Source organism: Microcaecilia unicolor, chromosome 1 (assembly GCF_901765095.1).
Source record: "Microcaecilia unicolor chromosome 1, aMicUni1.1, whole genome shotgun sequence".
Taxonomy (NCBI): domain Eukaryota; kingdom Metazoa; phylum Chordata; class Amphibia; order Gymnophiona; family Siphonopidae; genus Microcaecilia; species Microcaecilia unicolor.
The window spans coordinates 616,541,610-616,566,356 of record NC_044031.1 but is presented as its reverse complement, the minus strand read 5'-3'; the positions used below and the strand labels follow the sequence as shown (position 1 = coordinate 616,566,356).

General features: G+C 42.1%; 1 protein-coding gene across 6 annotated transcripts in view; it reads right to left on the bottom strand.

Moving 5' to 3' along the window:
- The window catches only part of LOC115460475 (protein brambleberry-like), a 70,129-nt gene that overhangs the window by 16,486 nt on the left and 28,896 nt on the right, over nucleotides 1-24,747 (bottom strand). For all 6 annotated transcript variants that reach the window (XM_030190239.1, XM_030190235.1, XM_030190236.1 and 3 more), the window contains exons 6-10: nucleotides 24,463-24,579; nucleotides 17,043-17,222; nucleotides 14,228-14,434; nucleotides 3,983-4,136; nucleotides 3,255-3,322 (exon numbers count right to left, since the gene is read on the bottom strand). In XM_030190239.1, the coding sequence (XP_030046099.1) occupies nucleotides 3,255-3,322; nucleotides 3,983-4,136; nucleotides 14,228-14,434; nucleotides 17,043-17,222; nucleotides 24,463-24,579 (726 nt within the window). The remainder of the gene's footprint in view (nucleotides 1-3,254; nucleotides 3,323-3,982; nucleotides 4,137-14,227; nucleotides 14,435-17,042; nucleotides 17,223-24,462; nucleotides 24,580-24,747) is intronic.

Sequence of the window (24,747 nt, the reverse complement as noted above, 5' to 3'; positions counted from 1 at the left end):
GTGGTGCACTAAACTGAAGTTTGTCCCCATAAAAACTGATGGCTCCAAAACGGGACCGAAGTACGGCATGCAGTTAAACAGAGCATGCGCTTATCCAACGTGCACTGTGTGTGTGTGTGTATATATATATATATATATATATATATATAAAACAAGTCAGGCTTTTAGTTAACATGCCTATAAGGACACTTATTTTGAAAATCTTTTTTTTTTTTTTTTTTTAACACACACTTATTTCAAGATGATACGCAAATCATAATTGGAATTAAGAACATTGATGTATTTCTCCTGGCATGCAGGATCTCTTGTTATACACGTAGAATCTTAATGGAACTTAGCAGAATACAAAAATCAAATAGCATAGCAAACAGCATTTATTTTGAAAGTTGCATTTGAATAAAATTACTTCTTAGGAATTGGCTGGTCCCTTCGGCTGCTGATTTTCTCAGACTTGAGTAGTGTACTTATGACACATACATGGCTTTTTTTTTTTTTTTTAATATGTGTAGCCTCACTTACAGTACACCATTTCTATATAGCCAGAAGCACACACGTTTACTCTAATATGTGCAAATTAAGCACTTTTTTTACATAGGAAAAAAAAAGTGTTAACCTGCCCAAGGCTTTGAAAATCTCTCTCAGCCTAGCTCCTTGTTCCTGAATTAGATCAGGTCCTAGGTATAAGAGAGAGGTGGCTACCCAGCAATAAATTAAATTCACCACATTTATTTGAAGATAGGAACGGAATCCACAGGATATAATCCAAATCATCAATGTGACCCAATTAAACCCGCCCACATCGTAAAGAGGATTCTCAGCTGTAAACTGAACTCTTATTGAATATCTAAGGGAAGCATCTCAAGTTGATCTGTAGACAATTTGGGACTTCTAGTTTCTCTTGCTGTATCAATTACATATCCCTTAATAGAAGCACATTAACAACCTCATTTCCCATAGTGAGAGCAGAGAGAGGCCAATTCTATAAGCAGCACTAAACGTTAGGTGCTCACAGGGGTAGCTCAAGGCAATCTGCTGCCTGAGGCGAGGGATCAGCTGTTACCACCCCTCTCCCCGCCCGTCCACCTGCTGCCTCCTCAGCCCTACAGCAGCAATAAGCCGAACAATAGATACAGGGCCTCCGAGACCCATGCGTGCCCCCAAGGCCCTGCCAGTCATGACCCTGTGATGCGCAGAGTGGGAGAGGCAGCAGAGGCTGAAAGGCAGCCAATTAGGGAATTTCTGCTAGCCCAAAATGAAGTGAGGAAGCCACTACTGGAGTGGTTGAGGGCACTTCATGACGCTCCAAGAATTCTGAAGCGGCCACCTTACTTATGATAGGGTCACCCTGTGCTAAGATGTAGCACTAAACATTAATTCCATAATGTCACCCAAATTGCATTATCAAATGTTAGTGTAAGTCGGCATTTATGCCCCAACTTTTAGGCACGCCCACTTAAAGTCATGTCAATAGCAGGCATAAATGTTTGTGGAATAATGTGGCATCTTGAATATTCTATAACCTACACACGTAGTTTTGGTTTGTTTTTTACATGCCCATGTCCCGCCCTTTGCCCCCCCCCCCCCCCTGTGAATTCCCCCTTGCATATACAAACTAAGAAACGTATGCATTCTATCATATTATATAAAACACCGCTGTGTGCACGCAACATGCTTACGTATATGATCGTAAGTGCTAGTCTTCTGTAATTTTACCACACAAATGACACTTATAGTTAGGCATTAAGGGAGATGCCATCATTACCTTCAGGGGCAGAAAAATACCTACTGCACATGAATGTACACTGCTTCAATGACTTTCATGCTTGAAGGCAGTATATAAAGAAATGGTCCCAGTGGAGGAGAGTGAATAATGGGACCAGTGCTATTTAATATGTGTATTAATGATCTGGAAATGGGAATGACGAAGGTGATTCAGTTTGCAGATGACACAAAAAAATATTCAAAGTTGTTAAAACACATGTGGACTGTGAAAAATTGAAGGAAGATCTTAGGAAATTTGAAGACTGAGCATCCAAATGGCAGACAAATGCAAAGTGATGCACATTGGGAAGAATAATCCAAATCATAGTTATTTGATGTTATGTTCCACTTTAGGAATCACTACCAAGAAAGATCTAGGTATCATTGTAGACAATACACAAAGTTTCTGCCCAGTGTGCAGTGGCAACCAAAGGGGACTGCAAATAAGATTTAAGAATACTATAATGCCTCTGTATCTCTCTATGGTGCGACCTCACCTTGAGTATTGCTTTCAATTCTGGTCACCATATCTCAAAACAGATATAGCGGAATTAGAAAAAAATTAAAAGAAGAGCAACCAAAATGATAAAGGGGATGAACTCCTCCCATATCAGGAAAGGCTAGAAAGGTTAGGGCTCTTCAGCTTGGAAAAGAAAAAGTCAGCTGAGGGGGGATATGATTGAGGTTTATAAAATTCTGAGTGATGAAGAACAGGTAAAAGTGAATCGATTTTTTTACTCTTTCAAGAAGTACAAAGACTAGGGGACACTCAATGAAGTTATATGGAAGAAAACAAATAGGAGGAAATATTTTTTTCACTCAAAGAAAAGTTAAGCACTGGAACTCATTCCCAGAGGATGTGGTAACAGTGGTTAGCGTACCTGGGTTTAAAAAAGGTTTAGACAAGTTCCTGTAGGAAACGTCCGTAGTCTACTATTGACGTGGACATGGGGGAAGCCACTGCTTGCACTGGGATTGGTATCATGGCATGTTGCTACTAATTGGGTTTCTGCCAGGTACTTGTGACCTAGATTGGCCGCTGTTGGAAGCAGGCTACTGGGCTAGATGGGCCATCGGTTTGATTCAGTATGGCTATTATGTAAAAAAATAAAAAATAAAAAAAAAAAGTTACTGCACTTTTTTTGCGGGGCCCCACAGAATGAATGCAAATAGATCATTAGTCCTCACTTGCTTGATTCTAAACCCCAATGTCCCCAATGCAAATGGCACCATCATTAATTCTATGCATACACGTTTCCCTTTCATTCTCGCAAAACACTGCCAGGAAATGCACTTTTTCAGCTCCACTTGCTTAAAAATGTAGGAATGATTTTATATTTATATTACTCAAGAATTTAAATTCATTAGGATTTCCCAGGAGTTTGTCCTGGTTTCATTGAAATATGTAACCCGCTTAGAACTTTATGGTATTAGCGGGATATAAGTCTGAATGTAAATGTAAGTGTATACTACAGGAGCCTGGTCTCTCTCACCTTCCAGAGAGCTCGTGGATGAATCCAGCTTCTTCAACTCTTCTTTCAATGAGGTCATGTTAAACTTTCTGAAAAGGAAAAGGAAATCTATTGGAGATTTTAGGATCTTTGGGATGCCAATACTGTACCTCTGTACCAGACCTGGGAGTACACATACTCATAACAAAGTAAATGACAGCCCACCTCTTTGCTACTGCTTTCGACTCCTAACCATGACTCTCTTACTCAGTACCCTCACTTATCACCCCCACCACTGCAATTTCCCCACCCCTAGCTGTCTGTTCGTCTGTCCAATTTAGATTGTAAGCTCTGTTGAGCAGGGACTGTCTCTTCATGCTCATTTGTACAGAGCTGCGTAAATCTAGTAGCACTATAGAAATGTTTAGTAGTAGTAGATAAAGACCTGAACGGTCCATCCAGTCTGCCCAACAAGATAAACTCATTTTACATGGACTGTGATACTTTATATGTATACTTGAGTTACTGTACTGTTCTTGTACTAAAAAGTTCTGAAGCTAAGTTTGAAGCCCCTTAAAATTTATACTCCTGCCCACCCATATCTATTCAGTTACAATCAGGGCGTAGACTGTAGAAAGCTGCCTACAGGACAGACCTTCGGTCTTCATCCACGGGGCATAAGAAACCTTTTGGGCAAGACTGGTGAGGTGCCATCTCCCCCCCTTTCTTTATTTCTACCTTTTGGATCAGCAGGCAGCTCTCCCACCTACCTCTCAGGGGTAGATGAACGATAGTATTTGCCATATGACTCCTCTTTAGAGGACACCAAGATGGGAACAGATAGAATAGGGAATGGATCTGCGATGGCCTTAACGTTTCTCATCTTTATGATGTTACGAAGAAGCATCACCAACATCCAGTTCCCTATTTAAAAAAAAAAAAAAAAAATAGATCTATATGATCTCACAGTAATACCGGAAGAACCTTCCTGCTTCTAAATCACCTCAATGTCTACTATAAATTTTCCAGTTCTTCTGCAACACTACTTTGCTTACCCTGTCAGGGATTTAGAATTTAAAGATACACCACTCAGCTCAAGGAGCAGCTCCTAGGCTGGGTCTCCAAGCTCTGCCAATGTGTCTCGAGTTTGCCTGTTCATTTCCCTCTCCTCCTCCTATCCTGCACCAGTATTCCCCATATAGGACCAGATTAACACTAGTATTAGGTTATAGGCAAACATACATTTGTGGTCTCCCCCCTACCATGATTCCTCATTTACTTCTTTTGTAATATATGGTATGATATATTAAATGTTTTTTTCCTGGGGCTCTGTGGGGGGCTGCTCCAGGGTTTTGGTGGATGGTGCTGGCTGGAAAAGGTTTAAATTTAGTTTGGGAATTTTTAATAGTGTTAGGTGACGAAAGTGTGAGATGTTTCTTAAATATGTTGGGGTTTTTTTTTTACAAAAGAATAACCCATGATTAGGAGGGAATTGTACTATAAAATGTTTCTTGCTGTTTTGGGTACAAGTTAGGTTAAAATGGACTTGGAGATTCTGTATATAGTAAGTTTTGCATTAACTTCTATGGGGGGAAGGGGAAGCAACCTGGAGATTCAGTTAGGACAACCAAGATTCTAAAACAGATAGGAAAAAAAAAAGTCTCTAGCTGACAAGCTGATTGGTTGAGGGATGTCAGATGTTCCTCTAAGGGGGGGGGGGGGGTCGAGTTGCTAGGGAGACTGCTGAGCTGGAGAGAGCAGGCTGAGCACAAAGAGAGGAAAAAAACGTTTGCTGGGTGTGTGAAACTTAAGAGAAAGTATAGATTTTATGGGTTTAAAGTGAAATAAGTGATTGGAAAAGCAATTAAGACCCAGGCTTATATGTGCCAGTTACTGAAAGTGAGCGTGAATGTTCCAGTGTTAGCACTTAATTTCAAGAGATAAACAGTGATTTACCATTTTAGGGTGAGAGAGGCTGTGATTTGTGGTGGGAATTGTACTAAATGAGAAAGCCGTGTCAGGAAAAAGGGTGTAAGGATTTAAAGTGTGACAGAGGAGAGGTTGAAGGTGAATTTGATATTTGGAAAAAGAAGTTATTAGGCTGTGTTTGTGAGTGTTCTGAGTTCAGTGCAGGGTTTGGAATCAGGCTGCAGGTTAAGGAATATACAGCACTGCTTCTTTTTGAGTGTGCTGTATTTTCAAAATAGATCTGATAGTCATAAAGGGAAATGTTATGTTTTTATTTTTGATGCTGCTTTTACTCCTAACCCTTATTCACTTGTGCAGAACCCTTATTTTATCACCCTCACTTTAATATTCTTTTATCTCTTGTTTGTCCTGTTTGTCTGTCCTAATTAGATTGTAAGCTCTGTTGAGCAGGGACTGGCTCTTCATGTTCAAGTGTACAGCGCTGCGTACGTCTAGTGGCGCTATAAAAATGATAAGTAGTAGTAGTCTGTGAGATGGAATGGGTTACTGTGTGAGATCCCTGAATGCAGTGCAAAAGCCTTTGGCAGCATTATAGAATAGGGAATCAACAGTGAGAAATAGGTTTTGGAGTGAGAAATCCTTAAATGTATTTGGGTTTGATTAGAGAGTGTGGCCACAGTATTGAGAACTGATTAAAGGTCACCAGAGAGGAGTCAGTGCCTGGACTAGCACAAGGAGTTCAGGGTTTTGCCTCCATTTTCTTTATAAGTGAGGTTTAGGAAGAAGAGATCGATGAATTATCCTCTGCAGGATTTCCGGCTGAGCTCCAACGCAAGAAAGCTGTGTTTGAATTGATTTGGTGATTTCTAAGTGACATTTGCAAAGGGTGTTGAAAGACATCGTGTTTTTTTTTTTGTTGGGTTACAACATTTTAAGGGAAAACTAAAGAACAGAACATCATCAAATATAAAAAAATCCATGTTTTCCTGACTTGCCTAAGTGTTCTGGGTTCAAGTGAGATCCCTGCACAAACATCCATAATACCCATAGAGACTCAAATTCTGACATCAATAACCAGGAAAGAGAACAACAAATATCTGATTTTGATAAAAAGACAATTTAAATACTTATCTGGAAAGGTTATTTTCTGCCTTTTTAGGTGATTTTGTTGAAAGAAACAGAAAACGTTAAGGGTATACATGTAGTTCTACATTTGAATGTTGAATATGATATTGCAGTTCTATTAAGCCACACACTAATTGAGAATTTGAGTTTATTTGAATGAAAATTTGCTTGCATTTGTATTCAATAAAGAAAAAGAATTTGCAAAATCTGAAAGTTTGGTTCATCCTTATCAGGAACAAATCCTAAAATTTTAGCTTCTTTTCCTCCTTTATTCTTTGAGAGTAAAGGACGAGGTTAGTTTATTTGTTCTACTCCCTCGGCTGTGAGTGTGTCTGCAGATAGCACAGAAGTCAATGCAACAAGGGGGAAAGGGAACAGGATTTTATATACCGGCCTTTCTGTGGTTTTTGCAACTATATTCAAAGCAGTTTACATAGTATATACAGGTACTTATTTGTACCTGGGGCAATGGAGAGTCAAGTGACTTGGCCGGAGTCAGAAGAAGCTGCAGTAGAATCAAAGCCAGTCCCCCAGAATCAAAGTCCGCTTCAGTAACCACTAGGCTACTCCTCCACTCTAGGTGCTCTTGGCTTTGTGCACGTTGGCTCGACTTTAGCACAAAATTCTGTGGGTGTCTACAGTAAAAATGAGTTTTACACATGAGCTGTGTAATTATTAACTCTGGAATTCATTGCCAGAGAAGGTAGTAAAATCAGTTAGCTTAGCAGGGTGGAAAAAGGTTTAGATAGCGCCCTAAAAGAAAAGTCCATAAGCCATTATTAAGATGGACTTGGGGAAAATCCACTGCTTATTTCTAGGATAAGTAGCATAAAATGATTTGGGATCTTGCCAGGTACTTGTAACCTGGATTGGCCACTGTTGGAAACAGAATGCTGGACTTGTTGGATCTTCTGTCTGTCCCAATATGGCAACGCTTATGTTCTTATGTAGCATATTTTAAATCGCTGGAAGAGAGGCAGGAGAGAGGGGATATGATAGAGATGTTATACTTCGGTGAGCCTTTTTCAAATAAATGAAAATTCTGAAATAAGAGGGTATAGGATGATGTGAAGTGGAAATAAGCTTAGAAGAAATCTAAAGAGAATACTTTCATGGAAAGGATGGTGGATGCGTGGAATGGCCTCCCTGTGGAGGTCATGGACACGAGGACTGTGTCAGAATTTAAGAAATCATGGGGCAGGCATTTGAGATCCCTTAGGAAAGGAAGAGTTAGTGGTTACTGAGGATGGGCAAACTGGATGGGCCTTTTGGCCCTTATCTGCCGTCTTGTTTCTATGTTTCTATTAGCTATTCTGCATAGATGCAGAGCAGTGTGCAGAGAGGACAAAGTGATGCTGGGGTGTTAATGCAAGCTCCCAGGAGCAGCAGAGATTTCTCATTCTTCTGCAGTCAGTGCAGATTTTTCTCTGCCTGTTCCTTCTCTTTACTACAAACATACAGGACTTGCCCATTTTTTTCTGGCCTTGTTGATGAGAAGGAGCTGGAACAAAGGAACTATGGACTGTTGTTGCTACAATGGCACTTTGCAAAGATTGTATGAACAGAATAGTAGCCTAGCACACATGAAACGCTAGATGCCAACGCAACTTGGTGCACCAAATAAAGCTAGAGTGTGGGAGTAGCTTAGTGGCTAGAGCAGTAGGCTGTGAACCACAGAGATCTAGGCTCAAATCCCACCAGCACCCCTCGTGGCCTCGTGCAAGTAACTTGACCCTTCATTGCCTCATGTGCAAACTTTTTGGGGACAAGAAAATACCTACTGTGTCTAAATGTAGTGTGTGTGCTAGGACACCCTGAACTGAGCTTTAGCATAGAGTCTCAACATAGTAACATAGTACGTGACGGCAGAAAAAGACCTGTATGGTCCATCCAGTCTGCCCAACAAGATACACTCATATGTGCTACTTTGTGTGTATACCTGACCTTGATTTGTATCTGCCATTTTCAGGGCACAGACTGTAGAAGTTTGCCCAGCATTAGTCCTGGCTCCCAACCACTAGTCCCGCCTCCTAACCACTGGCACTGCAACTCTATCTCTGCTAAGCTTCTGAGGATCCATTTCTTCTGAACAGGATTCCTTTATGTTTGTTCCATGCATTTTTGAATTTCGTTACTGTTTTCATCTCCACCACCTCCCTCGGGAGGGCATTCCAAGTACTCACCACTCTCTCCATGAAAAAATACTTCCTGACATTTTTCTTGAGTCTGCCCCCCTTCAACCTCATTTCATGTCCTCTAGTCCTACCGCCTTCCCGTCTCTGGAAAAGGTTCGTTTGCGGATTAATACCTTTCAAATATTTGAATGTCTGTATCATATCACCTGTTTCTCCTTTCCTCCAGGTATACATGTTCAGGTCAGCAAGTCTCTCCTCATACGTCTTGTAATGCAAATCCCATACCATTTTTATAGCTTTTCTTTGCACCGCTTCAATTCTTTTTGTGAGTGGAGGAGTGGCCTAGTGGTTAGGGTGGTGGACTTTGGTCCTGGGGAACTGAGGAACTGAGTTCAATTCCCGGCATAGGCAGCTCCTTGTGACTCTGGGCAAGTCACTTAACCCTCCATTGCCTGCCGCATTGAGCCTGCAATGAGTGGGAAAGCGCAGGGTACAAATGTAACTAAAATAAATCCTTAGCAAGATACGGCCTCCAAAACTGAACACAATACTCCAAGCGGGGCCTCACCAACAACTTGTACAGGGGCATCAACACCTCCTTTCTTCTGCTGGTCACACCTCTCTCTATACAGCCTAGCAACTTTCTGGCTACAGCCACCGCCTTTCACACTGTTTTGTCGCCTTCAGATCCTCAGCTACTGTCACCCCAAGATCCCTCTCCCCATCTGTACATATCAAGACTCTCACCGCCTAACACATATGTCTCCCATGAATTTCTGCTCCCTAAGTGCATCACTTTGCATTTCTTCGCATTGAATTTTAAACTGCTAAACATTAGACCATTCTTCTAGCTTCTGCAGATCCTTTTTCATGTTTTCCACTCCCTCCGGGGTGTCCACTCTGTTACAAATCTTTGTGTCATCCGCAAAAAGGCAAACTTTACCTTCTAACCCTTTGGCAATATCACTCACAAATATTTATTTAGAACAGAATCGGCCCCAGCACCAATCCCTGAGGCACTCCACTACTCACCTTTCCCTCACCCGAGCGAATTCCATTAAACCACCACACACTGGCCATCAACCAGTTCCTAATCCAGTTCACCACGTTGGGTCCTATCTTCAGCCTGTTGTTTATTTAAAAGCCTCCTGTGGGGAACAGTGTCAAAAGCTTTGCTGAAGTCTAAGTAGATTACATCTAAAGCACGTCCTTGATTCAATTCTCCGGTCACCCAGTCAAAGAATTCAATGAGATTCATTTGACACGATTTACCTTTGGTAAAACCATGTCGTCTCGGATCTTGTAACTTATTGGCTTCCATGAAAATTCTCTATTCTTTCCTTCAGCATCGCTTCCATGACTTTTCCAATAACCGAAGTGAGGCTTACCGGCCTGTAGTTTCCAGCTTCTTCCCTATCACCACTTTTGTGAAGAGGGACCACATCCACTCTTCTCCAATCCCACAGAACCTCTCCCGTCTCCAAGGATTTATTAAACAAATCTTTAAGAGGACCCACCAGAACCTCTTTGAGCTCCTTCAATATCCTGGGGTGGATCCCGTCCAGTCCCATGGCTTTGTCCACCGTTAGATTTTCAAGTTGTTCATACACACTCTTCTGTGAATGGTGCTATATCCACTCCATTCTCATGTGTACTTTTGCCAGTCAATCGTGGTTCTTCTCCAGGATTTTCTTCGGTGAAAACAGAACAAAGGTATTTAGCAAATTTGCTTTTTCTTCATCATTATCCACATAGCAGTTCGTAGCATCTTTCAGTCTCATTATTCCATTTTTAGTCTTCCTCCTTTCACTAATATACCTGAAGAAATTTTTGTTGCCCCTCTTTACATTTCTAGCCATTTGTTCTTCCGCTTTCGCCAGATGTATCTCTCTTGGTTTCTTTCAGTTTCATCCGGTATTCCTCTCAGTGTTCCTCTTCTTGAGTTTTTCTGTATTTTATGAACGCCAAGTCTTTAGCCTTTATTTTCTCAGCCACTTGCTTGGAGAACCGCATCGGTTTCCTTTTTTTCTTGCTTTTTATTTACTCTCCTTATATAAAAGGTTTGTGGCCATATCTATAGCTTCTTTCAGCCTGGACCACTGCCCTTCCATTTCTCGTATGTCCTCCCAGCCCATCAGCTCCTTCCTCAGGTATTCCCCATTTTTACTAAAGTCAGCATGCTTGAAATCCAGAACTTCAAGTTTGAGTTGCTGCCCTCCACTTCAGCTGTTATATAAAACCAAACTGTTTGGTCACTGCTGCTCAGGTGGGCACCCACTTGGACATTTGACACTATCCCCATTTGTGAGCACCAAATCCAGCGTCGCTCCCTCCCTCGTGGGTTCTGTCACCATTTGTCTGAGCAGAGCACTTTGAAAAGCATCCACGATCTCTCTACTTCTTTCCAATTCCGCAGATGGAACTTTCCAATCTACATCTGGCAGATTGAAATCTCCCAGCAACAGCACCTCTCTTTTCTTTCCCAACTTTTGGATATCTGTGACACAATTGGAGGAACTAGATAAAGATCTGATTAGAGGTCTGTAAACACCACCCAGGTGGATAGAGGTTCCATTATCTCTTCATAAATAGATTATAGCCTGGTACGTTTGCATCCCATTCATGGGAATCATTGAGCCATGTCTCCGCGATTGCAACAACGTCTAAGTCTGCCTCCAACATCAGGGCTTGCAGGTCATGAACTTTATTGCTTAGACTGCGAGCATTTGTGGTCATCGCTTTCCATCTACATTTCAGTGACATTTTTTTCTTCTGTTTAGTATTTTTAGTCTCACTTCCTGCTGTGTTGGTAAGAGGTGATTTGCTAAGACTGTTTTCATTGCTTTCTTTTCTACTGTCACATCTTGTCTTTAGCTTTAGCTGGGGCAGTGGCGTACCAAGGGGGGGCGGTGGGGGCGGTCCGCGCGCCGGTCAGAGTTGTTCATTTCCATGCTCCTTCTGCCCCGGAACAGGAAGTAACCTGTTCCGGGGCAGAGGGAGCATGGAAACTAACTACGCTGACCGGCGTGTGGCACCCCCCCCCCCCAGTGGCGTGCACCCGGGGGGGGGCGCATCAGCGATCCACCCCGGGTGTCAGCCCCTCTAGGAACGCCACTGAGCTGGGGGTGAGCACATGAAGTGACCCGTCTCCATATACCACCCCCGCCTTCTAGTTTAAATGCCTAGAAATATATTGTCTATATTTCTCCCCAAGGATTTTTTCCCTGCCACAGTGAGATGCAGCCCATCGTTACAATATAGTCTTTTGCTTTTCCATGTATTGCCCCATCCTCCTATGTACCTAAATCCTTCTTGGTGACACCAGGCTTTGAGCCAGCTATTGAAGTTTTCAGTACTTTGCAATCTTTTCTCTCCCTTTACAAAGGTAGGTAGTACTTCAGAAAAAGCTACTGTTCGTACCAAAGGTTTTAACACACGCTCTCTGCGTCGACCCCTGAATGCAAGCCCAAAAAGAGGACTAACCAAAAGGTCGCCCTCCTCAAACTGGGGTAACTTGCAATGGACTAAGAACTGGAGAAGCTGGGAAAGCCATTTTCACCCTCCATTGTCTCCAATACAAACCAGAGATGTCAAGGGTCAACTGCCCCAAAGAGTGAGATATGTAAGCAATGTTTCCGAGGTATAAATGTAAAGGTAAGGTGTAGAAAAAGCCTCAAATGGCAGAAGTAAAAGAAAATGATATTTAGCTTTCTTTGGTGCTTCTGAAAAGGATATAGACAGAGTGGAGGCAGTATTATGACCGTTTTCATAAGAATTTGCTCAGGTAACTTACAGGTACACATTGTTATAGTCTGGTATTACCAGATACAGTTTAAGTGGATTACAGAGTACTAGACCACACGTCTCAGATTATCCAAAAAGAATAAACAGTACACAAAACATGCTTCTGGAATTAATCACTTTCTTAAAACAATCAAAACTAGGTAGAGATCTAATACTATCTGGAAGCGATGACCAGAGGGCCGTTGCTTGATCAGGGAAAGCTGTCTGAAAATGTTTCCAGTAACGCACACCCTTAGGACTAGGAAATGATAGCAAATTTAAAAGCAATGTATAAGATACATCCTCACATTTGCAGGTATACATAGCAATACTAGCACATAACCAGGAGTAACTTCATATAGGAGTAGCCTAATGGTTAGTGCAGCAGACATTGATCCTGGCGAGCTGGGTGCGATTCCCACTGCAGCTCCTTGTGACTCTGCGCAAGTCACTTAACCCTCCATTGCCCCAGGTACAAATAAGTACCTGTATATACTATACAAACCACTTTTGAAATGTAGTTGTAAAAGGCGGTATTATACAAGTCCCATTCCCTATTATCTTAAATTGCTAAGCTGCCTAAACAAAATTTGGGCCTCTACTGGAAGCCAATGGATAGTTAAAACAATAATTAGCTTGATAAATCCCCAAGGCTGCAAACTTCCCTTCACGTAGAATGCACACAGGTACATTGTTACCAGTGGTGGTGGAGGGCAGCCAACGTGATGCTGATTTTTTAAAAAGGCTCCAGAGGTTATCTGAGAAGTTATAGCCCAGTGAGCTTGACATCGGTGCTGGGCAAAATGGTAGACACTATTATAAAGAACAAAATTACAGAGCATATTCAAAAGCATGGATTAATGAGACAAAGCCCAACATGAATTTAGCGAAGGGAAATCTTGCCTCACCAATCTACACATTTTGAAGGGAGGGACTTAACATGTGGATAAAGGTGAGCCAGTTGATATTGTTTATCTGGATTTTCAAAAGGCATTTGGACAAACCACCTCATGAAAGACTCCAGAGGAAATTGGAGAGTAATGGAATAGGAGGCAGTGTTCTATTGTGGATTAAAAAACTGGTTAAAAGCTAGAAAACAGAGTGTAGGGTTAAATGGAGAAGGGTAGATAGTGGGTTTCCTCAGGGTTCTGTGCTGGGACTGCTGCTTTTTAAACATTTATAAATGATCTAGAGATGGGAATAAACTAGTGAGGTAATTAAATTTGCTGACAACACAAAGTTATTAAAAGTTGTTAAAATGCAGAGGAGAAACAGCCACCGGGAAAGAGTTCTCCCCAACTCCCCCCCCTTGAAGCTGCCACTCCCCACCAGCAATCTGCACAAATCAAATCAAGAAAAACCCAACCCGTGAAGGATGGTCCGCCGACACCCATGGCCGCCACAGCCTCGGGGGTATCGAAGCTGCGGCAACCGTGGACACCAATAGATCATCCCCACAAGTCAAGTCCCTCCTGATTGACTCACGCAGACCACGCGCTGTTGAATGTGTTCCTGCCCTGAGAAATTACAATCTAAGTGGTTACCTGTGGCAATAGAATAGTGAGTTGTCCAAAATCATAAGGATTTATGTGTGACAGAAACAAGATTTGAACCCTGACTTTCATAGCTCCTAGCCCATTGCTCCAACCACTAGGCCACCTTCTCTCCCGCTGCTTGGCTGCCTGTGTGGCTTTAACAGTCACTCTCTCTTTTATGCATTATTTATCCCACATGAAAAAAAAAAAATCTAAGCGGAAGGGAAAGACTATAAATCTTCATACCAAAGTGAGTACAAATTTCTGTGTGAAAGAATTACTATTCCTAGTTTACATCTTGGGGGATGATATGCATTGCAAACCATCCAAAAGAAGCTTTCCTCTTCACCTCATAGATCATACTCAAAGGATTCAAACTGACCAGATGTAACAGACTGCTACATTACTTCCTGGCAAGCCCCTGCATGTGTGTGGTCAGCCCATCTAGCTCATTGGAATGTCACTAAGTAGGGCATCCCCTTTTATGTTCACAAGAATCAGCACTTACCTGTGACCAGACAAATCAGGAGAAAGGTAAGAGAGCGAAAACCTAGGGAGACACCATGATTGAGCTCAGACAGTGCGTTCATCACAACTAATGCAAGGAAGAGGGCACGAGAAAAGCCAGGAGTCTGCAAGAAGGTCATAAGCAGAGCTAGCAATAGGAAATATCCCGAGTGAAGGACACAGGTATAGATGGCATTCAGGTTCATGCCTGGAAAACAAGAAAATAAAGTTAGCATCAGAATGCTGTTCTCCCTCTACCAACAAGCAACAGCTCAATGCAAGCTCAATAAGCAGAGATCAAGCGGTTGCTGTGACCTAAAGTCTATCAAACAAATCCTCATATCTTTAATGATTTCAGACTGAATTATTCTTCTCACTGCAAGCTGTTCAATAGGGCCGGGAATATAGGGATTTTAACTTTTTAAAATGTTCCAACTTTTAATCCAAATCTTAATTTGGATCAAAATATGTCAAAGCTCAAGATTCTCATCTCCCTGCACTCCCATCTCAGCTAAACAATTTGTTAGAGAAATGGGCCAGCTGGAAGTTGATATTTTCTAACCAAATGGTTAAAAAAAAGTCAAGATAACAGACTGTCTCTTTCACCAATGTTTTTATACAGGAATACCCTCTTTGTTTCTTCCATTCCAGCGAACATGAAGTCTTAGATCATCAGAAGCGAATTGTCACAGAATTGTTTGGTAGTTCAGTCACCTAAGAGAATATGGTTAGATACAACTAAACACAGTATGGCATGAAATATCACTCCAATACTATGGAGTTCTCTCCCTCAAGAGCTTTGACAGGAGGTTTCCTATCAGAAGTTCAAGACAGGTTTGAGGATGTGGTTATTTAGGCAGGCTTTTTAACCTATTGGACTAAGGGCCTCTTACCAAACCACGCTAGTAATTCTCAATGCGGCAATGGGCTTCATTGGCATTGCCAAACAGGAATTGCTAGCATGATTTGTTAAGAGACGTTAAGATAATTTATTGCGTTTTGATAAAAACAGAGCAGATAGATAATTGAGAGAAAAAAATATATTTCACACTCGTTTTTCTTTTTTTCTTTTCATGCTCTGGCACTGATAAGTTTATTGATAAATTATTGCTGTCAACAGTTGTCTAATGATTTTGTTTTGATGTTTCAGTCATTTAAGTATATTCTGTACATCACTTAGATGACAATTTCAAAGGTGGTGTAACAAATAACTACTACTACTTATTTCTATAGTGTTACTAGGCGTACGCAGTGCTGTACACTTGAACATGAAGAGGCAGTCCCTGCTCGACAGAGCTTACAATCTTATCAGGACAAACAAGGAATAAGAATTACTTAAGATGGGAATAATAAAACAGACATGGGTACTGAATAGGGGTAAGGAATTAAAAGCAGACTCAAAAAGGTGGGCTTTTAGCTTAGATTTGAATACAGCCAGAGATGGAGCTTGACATACTGACTCAGGAAGTCTACGCCAAGCATATGGTGCAGTAAGATAAATGGAATGGAGTTGGCAGTGGAGAAGGGTACATACAAGAGATTTACCCAATGAACGGAGTTCCCGGGGAGGAGTGTAGGAAAAGATTTAAGAGTGGAGAGGTACTGAGGAGCTGCAGAGTGAATGTAGTTGTATGTCAATAAGAGGAGTTTGAATTGTATGCAGAAACAGATAGGGAGCCAATGAAGTGACTTGAGGAGAGGGCTAACATGAGCATAGTGAAACTGGCAGAATATAAGTTGTGCAGCAGAATTTTGAACAGATTGAAAGGGAAAGGGAATGGGACTCGATATATTGCCTCTCTGTGGTTTTTGCAACTATATTCAAAGCGGTTTACATAGTTGTACCTGGGGCAATGGAGGGTTAAATGACTTGCCCAGAGTCACAAGGAGCTGCAGTGGGAATTGAACCCAGTTCCCCAGGATCAAAATCCGCTGCACTAACCGAAGGGGAGAGAGATGGCTTATAGTGTGAGACATGTGAGAAGAAAGTTGCAGTAGTTTAAGTGAGAGGTGATGAGAGTGTGGATAAGGGTTTTGGTATTGTGCTCAGAAAGGGATGAATTTTGGTGATATTATAGAGAAAGAAATGACAGGTTTTTGCAGCCTGTTGGATAAGTGCAGAGAAAGATGACCCCTAGGTTACGAGCTGATAAGACAGGGAGGATGAGAGTGTTATCCACAGAGATAGAGGATGGGGGAAAGAGGAGAGGTGGGTTAAGATGAAAAGATAAGACGCTCAGTCTTGGTCTGGTTGGAGACACTGAGCATTCTATGGCTACACAATCCTCTAAGGGAAAAGCACATGGAATTACTTTCTTGCTATGTCTCTATCCGCTGGTCAACCGATACACCACCAACTTGTTCTGGACTGGTCTGGTATGGCTAAGAAGAGCCCTGACATTCTATATAGGCCAATATTCTGGGTTTGTCCAGTGGATCTAACTGCAGTGCTTGGGCATAGAATAAAGTCTCTCCTTGTCTGGAGATGGCTGCACTGTGGGAGGCAACATACTTTATTACAGGGGAGAACAGTTACTACCTCAGGCCAAAGCAGTATTACCAAGAATAAAATGTCATTGGAGACTTCTTTCCAGTCTTACTAGACAGCAAAAGTGCATGTCTTGAAAGGAAAATGGGAGATGAATTGCCTTGGGGGGGGGGGGGGGGGTGAAGAAGAGAGACAGACACTATACAACACAGAAGCACAAATTTTCATCCCGAAGCATCCTGTATTGCACTAGGACATTACAGGGCTGGGGGAGGGGGGGCTTTTCCACAATATATGTGTACTTATTACAATTTCCTTCTCGTATCACCTGCCCAGCCAAGGAAGCTTTGGATGTGCCCAAGTCTGAGCTCCACACTGCTCTGCAGATGGTCCATGGCATACAGTACCAGTGCTAGGCTCTGGTTCATTCTCTGCAGCTTTTCCATCAGCGTATCATAATACTGTGCTGTCTGGTTGTGGTAAGCCAGAAAGAGGGCCATATTGGACTCTGCAGAGAAAAAAAAAACGAACTTCAGTGCACCTAGCTCCTCCAGTATCATACTGAAAGCCACATTTATGTCTTAAATGACGTATCAACGTTGTTGAGCATTTTTTCCCTGTGAAAATCAAAGGTGTGGTAGCACCAAGACATGCTCAGTTAAGTCAATGATTTTTCAGTACCTTCTTTTACTCCCCCTGCTGTCTACAGTTCCCGAATTCTCTAGTGTAACATGCCAGCACCAAGCATTGCCAAAAGCAGAAAAGGCTTTAAATCGGGACAACTTAACTATTCCAGAACCTAAGGCAGCTTTCACCAATCTTTGTGGCCACGACCCCAATTCATGTGACTGCAGAAAGTGCTGTAAATCCAGGGCAGCACAGGCCAATGATGTCCTATATAGCACCTGTCCAGGTCACGACCCACAGTTTAAGAAGCTCTGACCTAGAAACTGCTACTCTCTAAAAAAAATTAGTAAAATCAAATGTAAAAAAGAAGGCAACATTTAAACAAGTTGGAGAAACGTGCAGAGGCATAGGTTCAAGAATGCTTTCTAAACAGATTTCTACAGTAGGCATCTGTGTGTAATTGGGGGTCCGTTTGTGAGGTATGCCATTAAAGTGTGTAGAATGATGTTTTTATAGGAATGCGGTATATGTGGTGGTAATCTGCGTCTGATTAGGGTAAGGGTAAGATCACCATTACTGAGCTAAAGGGCACTCTGGGTAATTCAGGATGGGTTGCTCTCTAGTGTTGCAGGTAACTAAGGTAGGGGTGTGGACGGGGAGGGAGGGAATGGGTCTGCAAGGCTTTTCTCCTTATTAAAAGAAAAGAAAAACAAAACTTGGAGGAAATAGAACATTTGGGTTAAACTGATATGTGTATCTGAAATTCTGTATTTACATAGAGCAGCATTTTAGACAGGACATCCAACTCAGAAAATGGACAGCAAAGTCTGTGTATCACATAAGGACGTCCATGTCTCATGTATTTTAGAACATGATTTCCTGACATACAGCCCATTCTAAAATGCTGAGAAAATGCACATCCAAGTTCTGGTTATCCAGCATGAATATCCATTTTACAAACGGAAGCGTCCAAATTATGAATGGGGAAAATCAAGGGATATAGACAGATGTATTTGTGGCTGCATAGAAACATCCATGTTATAAAATGGCCACAGATATCCACCCAGCGTAGAGGGATAGTTTAATAGTTAGAAAAAATGGACAGAAAAAGATACCTACTGTACTTGAATGTATAAGGAAACTTCAAGTCTGAAGGCTGTACAAGTGCTGTACATTCAGGTACATTAGGTATTTTTTTATCCCTCAAGGACTCACAATAAATAGTAAATTATCACCACAAGACTAAAACTGGAGTTTGAACCTGGGTCCCTTGGTTCTTAGCCTGCTGCAATAACCATTAGACTACTCTTCAACTCTGAAGAACTATTAAGAAGTTAATTTAAAAAGATCTTAGTACCATGAATGTCCATAGTTCCTGAAGCTATTATAGAGCCTGGTATCCATTAGTTTCACATGTGGGGGAAGTGGGGGGGGGGGGGGGACAACAACCACTGCGGGATTAAGGAGGTGATTTGCCACAATCTCTCCAGCCCACAGCTGCTCAGAGCACCTTTTTGTATGCAAACTCTAATCTCACCTACTTTAATACAAACATCTGCTCTGACCAAATAAAAGATTTTCATACACCCTAGTAATCTGGGGAAGATACAACAACCTCAAGAAAAACAATGTTTGCGAATTAAAGGCGATTTAAAACAAGCGTTGTGGAAGCTTTTTTCATAGCTGCATTCCAAGAAGTGCTTACGGTCAATCACTCTCCTGTCTCAAAATACCTGTCCTATTCTGCTCATCTCTCCCTTCCCCTCTCAATTGCCTGCAGTAATTCCAAACAGGCAACTTGAAAAAGAGAACAGAGCATTTGTAACCTTTTTTTCAAACAGAAAAACACAAAGGGAATTGTAAAATCAAACAAAGCGATGCTACAACCTGTCCGTAGGAACCTAGGAGCAAAATTAGTGGGAAAGCTGTACTAATCCAGAGGGCCAACTAGACCACACGGCTCAACAGAGCAGTCCGGTGTCGGCAGACCAGAGCAGGCAGACGCAGATCAGCAGTGCAATCAAACATCAGAACACCACAGCGCACTCCAACTCACAAAGGACAGCGTAGTCTCACCATCACCACATTTGGTGACAACCAGCCGAGGAGTGCCCCAAGGCTGCCCCAAGGCACAGTGGCGTGCCCAAAGGCTGCGGGAACATTGGATGCAGATGAACTGTAAATGGTGAGATGCTATTCAGGTTCAGGGTCCATGCCCTGCGAAAGCCCAGTTCTGGATGGCCCACCACCCATACTGTAGACACCCTATTCAGAGCTGCATGACTCATTATTGAAGAACGGCAGCCCAGAACAAAGACCTCTCACTTGGGGTGGTGATGTAAGTATGCACCCTCTCTTTGCTGCCACAATTAGCCACAGCATCCTCCACTCGCTGAGAAAGAACTTCCACTGCTCATTTATCTTTTAGACTGGACTGTTACTGAAGGACATTTTTCACTACCTCTCTATCTGATCATTCTCACTGATGCAGGCAAACCCCCAGTCAAGGTAAAAGAAAAAAAAAAAAAAAGCCCCATGCAACACACAAACACAAGCACCTCAGAGCCCCCAAAACACCCGCAACACCCTCAAGCCAGAAGTAACACCCAAAAATGACCAACCTAAAGGCATGGATCTTCTACTATGCAACAACGTGGATAATGGGGATACCAGCAACAACTCCAACCAAATGGAACAAAATATGCATCACAGGAAGATGACAACTCCAACAACTGGAAGAGCCCAATCGCCACCTAAACAACAATACAGTGGCCAAATAACCAGCAACATGAAGCCAAATATGAACACAAAGACAACTGTTAACACCAACATTTGCTCACATTGAACGACATCTGCCATTTAGATGCCCAGTCTCATACATTTTTCACAATCCTCTTGCAATTTAATAACTTTGAATAACTTTGTGTCATCAGCAAATTTAGTTACTTCATTAGTTACTCCCATCTCTAGATTATTTATAAATGTTAAAAAGCAGTGGTCCCAGCACAGACCCCTTGGGAACCCCACTATCTACCATTGAGAATACCAACCTTTTAACCCTACTCTGTTTTCTATCTTTTAACCAGTTTTTAAATCCACCTTCTATCCCATGACTCTCCACTTTCCTCTGGAGTCTTCCATGAAGTACTTTGTCAAACACCTTTTGAAAATCCAGGTACACAATATTGACTGGCTCACCTTTATCCACATGCTTATTCACCCCTTCAAAGAAATGTAATAGACTGGCGAGGCAAGATTTCCCTTCACAGAGTCCATGTTGGCTTTGTCTCAATCCATGCTTTTGAATATGCTCTGTAATTGTGTTCTTTACATAAGAACATAAGAGTAGCCATGCTGGCTTTGTCTCAATCCATGCTTTTGAATATGCTCTGTAATTGTGTTCTTTACATAAGAACATAAGAGTAGCCATGCTGGGTCAGACTAATGGCCCATCTAGCCCAGTATTCTGTTTCCAAACAGTGGCCAAGCCAGGTCGCAAGTACCTGGCAGAAACCCAAATTGTGGTAAAACTTCATACTACAAATCCCAGAGCAAGCAGTCGCTTCCCATGTCTGTCTCAATAGCAGACTATGGACTTTTCCTCCAGGAATTTGTCCAAACCTTTTTTAAATTCCTGGAGGAAAAGTCATAAGTATTGCCATACTGGGAAAGACCAAAGGTCCATGAAGCCCAGCATCCTGTTTCTAACAGTGGCCAATCCAGGTCACAAATAGCTGGCAAGATAAAAAAAAAAAAATACAAAACATTTTATACTGCTTATCCCAGAAATAGTAGCTTTTCCCCAAGTCCATTTAATAATGGTCTATGGACTTTTCCTTTAGGAAGCCATCCAAACCTTTTTAAAACTCCGCTAAGCTAACCGCCTTTACCACATTCTCTGGCAACAAATTCCAGAGTTTAATAACACGTTGAGTGAAGAAAAATTCTCTTCGATTCGTTTTAAATTTACTGCATTGTAGCTTTATCGCATGCCCCCTAGTCCTAGTATTTTTGGAAAGCGTAAACAGATGCTTCACATCTACCCGTTCAACTCCACTCATTATTTTATAGACCTCTATCATATCTCCCCTCAACCGCCCTGTCTCCAAGCTGAATAGCGCTAGCCACTTTAGCCTTTCCTCATAGGGAAGTCATCCCATCCCTTTTACCATTTTCATTGCCCTTCTCTGCACCTTTTCTAATTCCACTATATCTTTTTTTGAGATGCAGCAACCAGAATTGAACACAATATTCAAGGTGCTGTCGCACCATGGAGCGATACAAAGGCATTATAACATCCTCATTTTTGTTTTCCATTCCTTTCCTAATAATACCTAACATTCTATTTGCTTTCTTAGCCGCAGCAGCACACTGATCAGAAGGTTTCAATGTTATCATCAATGACAACACCTAGATCCCTTTCTTGGTCCATGACTCCTAAAGTGGAACCTTGCATGACGTAGCTATAAATTCGGGTTCCTGTTTTCCACATGCATCACTTTGCACTTGCTCACATTAAACGTCATCTGCCATTTAGACGCCCAGTCTCCCAGTCTCGTAAGGTCCTCTTGTAATTTTTCACAATCCTCCCGCAATTTAACAACTTTGAATAACTTTGTATCATCAGCAAATTTAATTACCTCACTAGTTACTCCCATCTCTAGGTCATTTATAAAATATGTTAAAAAGCAGCAGTCCCAGCACAGACCCCTGGGGAACCCCCACTAACTACCCTTCTCCATTGAGAATACTGACCATTTAACCCTACTCTCAGTTTTCTATTTTTTAACCAGTTTTTAATCCACAATAGAATACTACCTCCTATCCTATGACTCTCCAATTTCCTCTGGAGTCTTTCATGAGGTACTTTGTCAAACGCCTTCTGAAAATCCAGATACACAATATCAACCGGCTCACCTTTATCCACATGTTTGTTCACCCCTTCAAAGAAATGTAGTACATTGGTGAGGCAAGATTTTCCTTCACTAAATCCATGTTGCCTTTGTCTCATTAATCCATGCTTTTGAATATGCTCTGTAATTTTCTTAATTATAGTCTCTACCATTTTGCCCAGCACCGATGTCAGACTCACCGGTCTATAATTTCCTGGATCTCCTCTGGAACCTTTTTTAATAATCGGCGTTACATTGGGTACCCTCTAATCTTCCGGTACCACGCTCGATTTTAAGGACAAAATTACATATTACTAATAGAACTGAAAAATGAGCTTGCGGACCTGCTATCAGTACTCTGGGATGAATACCATCCGGTCCAGGAGATTTGCTACTCTTCACTACTACTACTACTACTATTTAGCATTTCTATAGCGCTACAAGGTGTACGCAGCGCTGCACAAACATAGAAGAAAGACAGTCCCTGCTCAAAGAGCTTACAATCTAATAGACAAAAAATAAAGTAAGCAAATCAAATCAATTAATGTGTACAGGGAGGAAAGGAGGGTAGGTGGAGGCGAGTGGTTACGAGTCAAAAGCAATGTTAAAGAGGTGGGCTTTCAGTCTAGATTTAAAGGTGGCCAAGGATGGGACAAGACGTAGGGGCTCAGGAAGTTTATTCCAGGCGTAGGGTGCAGCGAGACAGAAGGCGCAAAGTCTGGAGTTGGCAGTAGTGGAGAAGGGAACAGATAAGAAGGATTTATCCATGGAGCGGAGTGCACGGGAAGGGGTGTAGGGAAGGACGAGTGTAGAGATATACTGGTGAGCAGCAGTGAGTACATTTCTAGGTTAGTAGAAGAGCTACAGGACTTACAGCAAACCTGAAGAAATGTTTCCTTGGAGGACAAGAAGTCCAGTATCTGCAAGTACCAGGACCCCAGTCTAAAAATGGAAGTGCAAGCATTCCTGGGGCTACTTGGGTATTACCAGAGATTCATATTGGTATTCGCTGAAAAAGCAGAGCCATTGACCTACCTCTTCCAGAAGGTGGCCCTGGCTATGGTGCACTGGATTTCACCTTCTGAAACCTGAAGAATGCCTTCTGCTCTGATCCAGTTCTAGCGAGTCCTGACTTTAACTGACCATTTATAGTCCAAAGGATGCGTCCAACATTGGCCTTGGTGCAGAAGTGGAGAGTGGCCCTGTCAAATGCTCACTAGAAACTTTCCAGTGCTATCTGCTGGTGTGACCTTTTATATTGACCACAGACCATGAACCCCTCCCAGTGGATGGCTCACCATACAGAGTCTAATGCACAAATAATGCGATGGTTCGAGTCTCTAGCCCTTCCAATTCGATGTGCAACACCAGGTGGTTTGAGAACGTCTGAACACTGACTTCCTCTCCCAGAAGGTGGACCCTGATAGTTGGTTGAGCAGAGGGGGAGGGCATGTGAGGGAGTCTGTAGAAGTTACCACTCTTCCTTGAGAGTACTCCTCACAGTTACAAAGCCACCTTAAAAACCACACTCTAGACCAGGGGGGGAAGTGACTCAGCAAAGAGCTAGGAGGGCATTGCCCAGGGAGGACAAGCGCTCATGGCACTGCCAGATTAGAAAAGCCCCATAGCATGCGTCTCCACCACATACATGAATACTACAGAAGCTGCACTCAGGTAGGCCAAGTTTGTTTTAGAACCCCATTGAAACTGTAACTTTGGAAACCAGGGCCCAACCTGTTCCAATTGTGCTGAACATTAAAAGCAGAACTCTGGGACCCCAGGCCAGAAACAGCTGTTTGTGCTACCTTGTGAGGGGCAGTCTAGTGTACCTTTAAACCCACTGCCTGGCTGTGACTTGTTAAGGCTCCAGTCCTGCTACTACAAGCCATCAATACATAACTCACCTTAAGCTACTGAAAAAGGTGTGAGGAAAATCCAGATTAGTAAACAAATTAAAAGCTTATGTAGGCTAAAATCAAACGTATCATTGAGATTCCTATTACCAAACACCAAAGTTATAAGTTTATCAATTCAACAAAATCATTTCCACTTATCTACAGCAGCACATATTCTGAACAGTACCCTTCTGTGACATGACTTTAAATAACTTCATGTACATTCATGGTCCCTGAAACCCAACTGTTTAAATTTTCACTTTATCAGGGTTGGGGAAATTAAATACCATAGCATCAGCAAACATCTTATAAAAGTACCACAAATGGCAGTTACCCATTTTGGAGTAAATTTCTTGGGCTTTGGCTTGGACTTCAGTCAAGTCTGCCAAGATGACCTGGTGTTCCTCCTGTAGCTGGTTATCCTGGTTCAGTAAGTGATTATTCACATTCTCTGAATAGGGAGAGGATACAGGTATCAGGCTCGTCACAATTAACACACACATATGCTCACACATACAGAAATCCCTTTTTGTGAGCAAAATCCAAATTATAGCCACTGTGTTCTAAAAGAATACTGGATTGAGAGAGAAAGAGAGAGAGAGTGCAAGACATGGCAGCA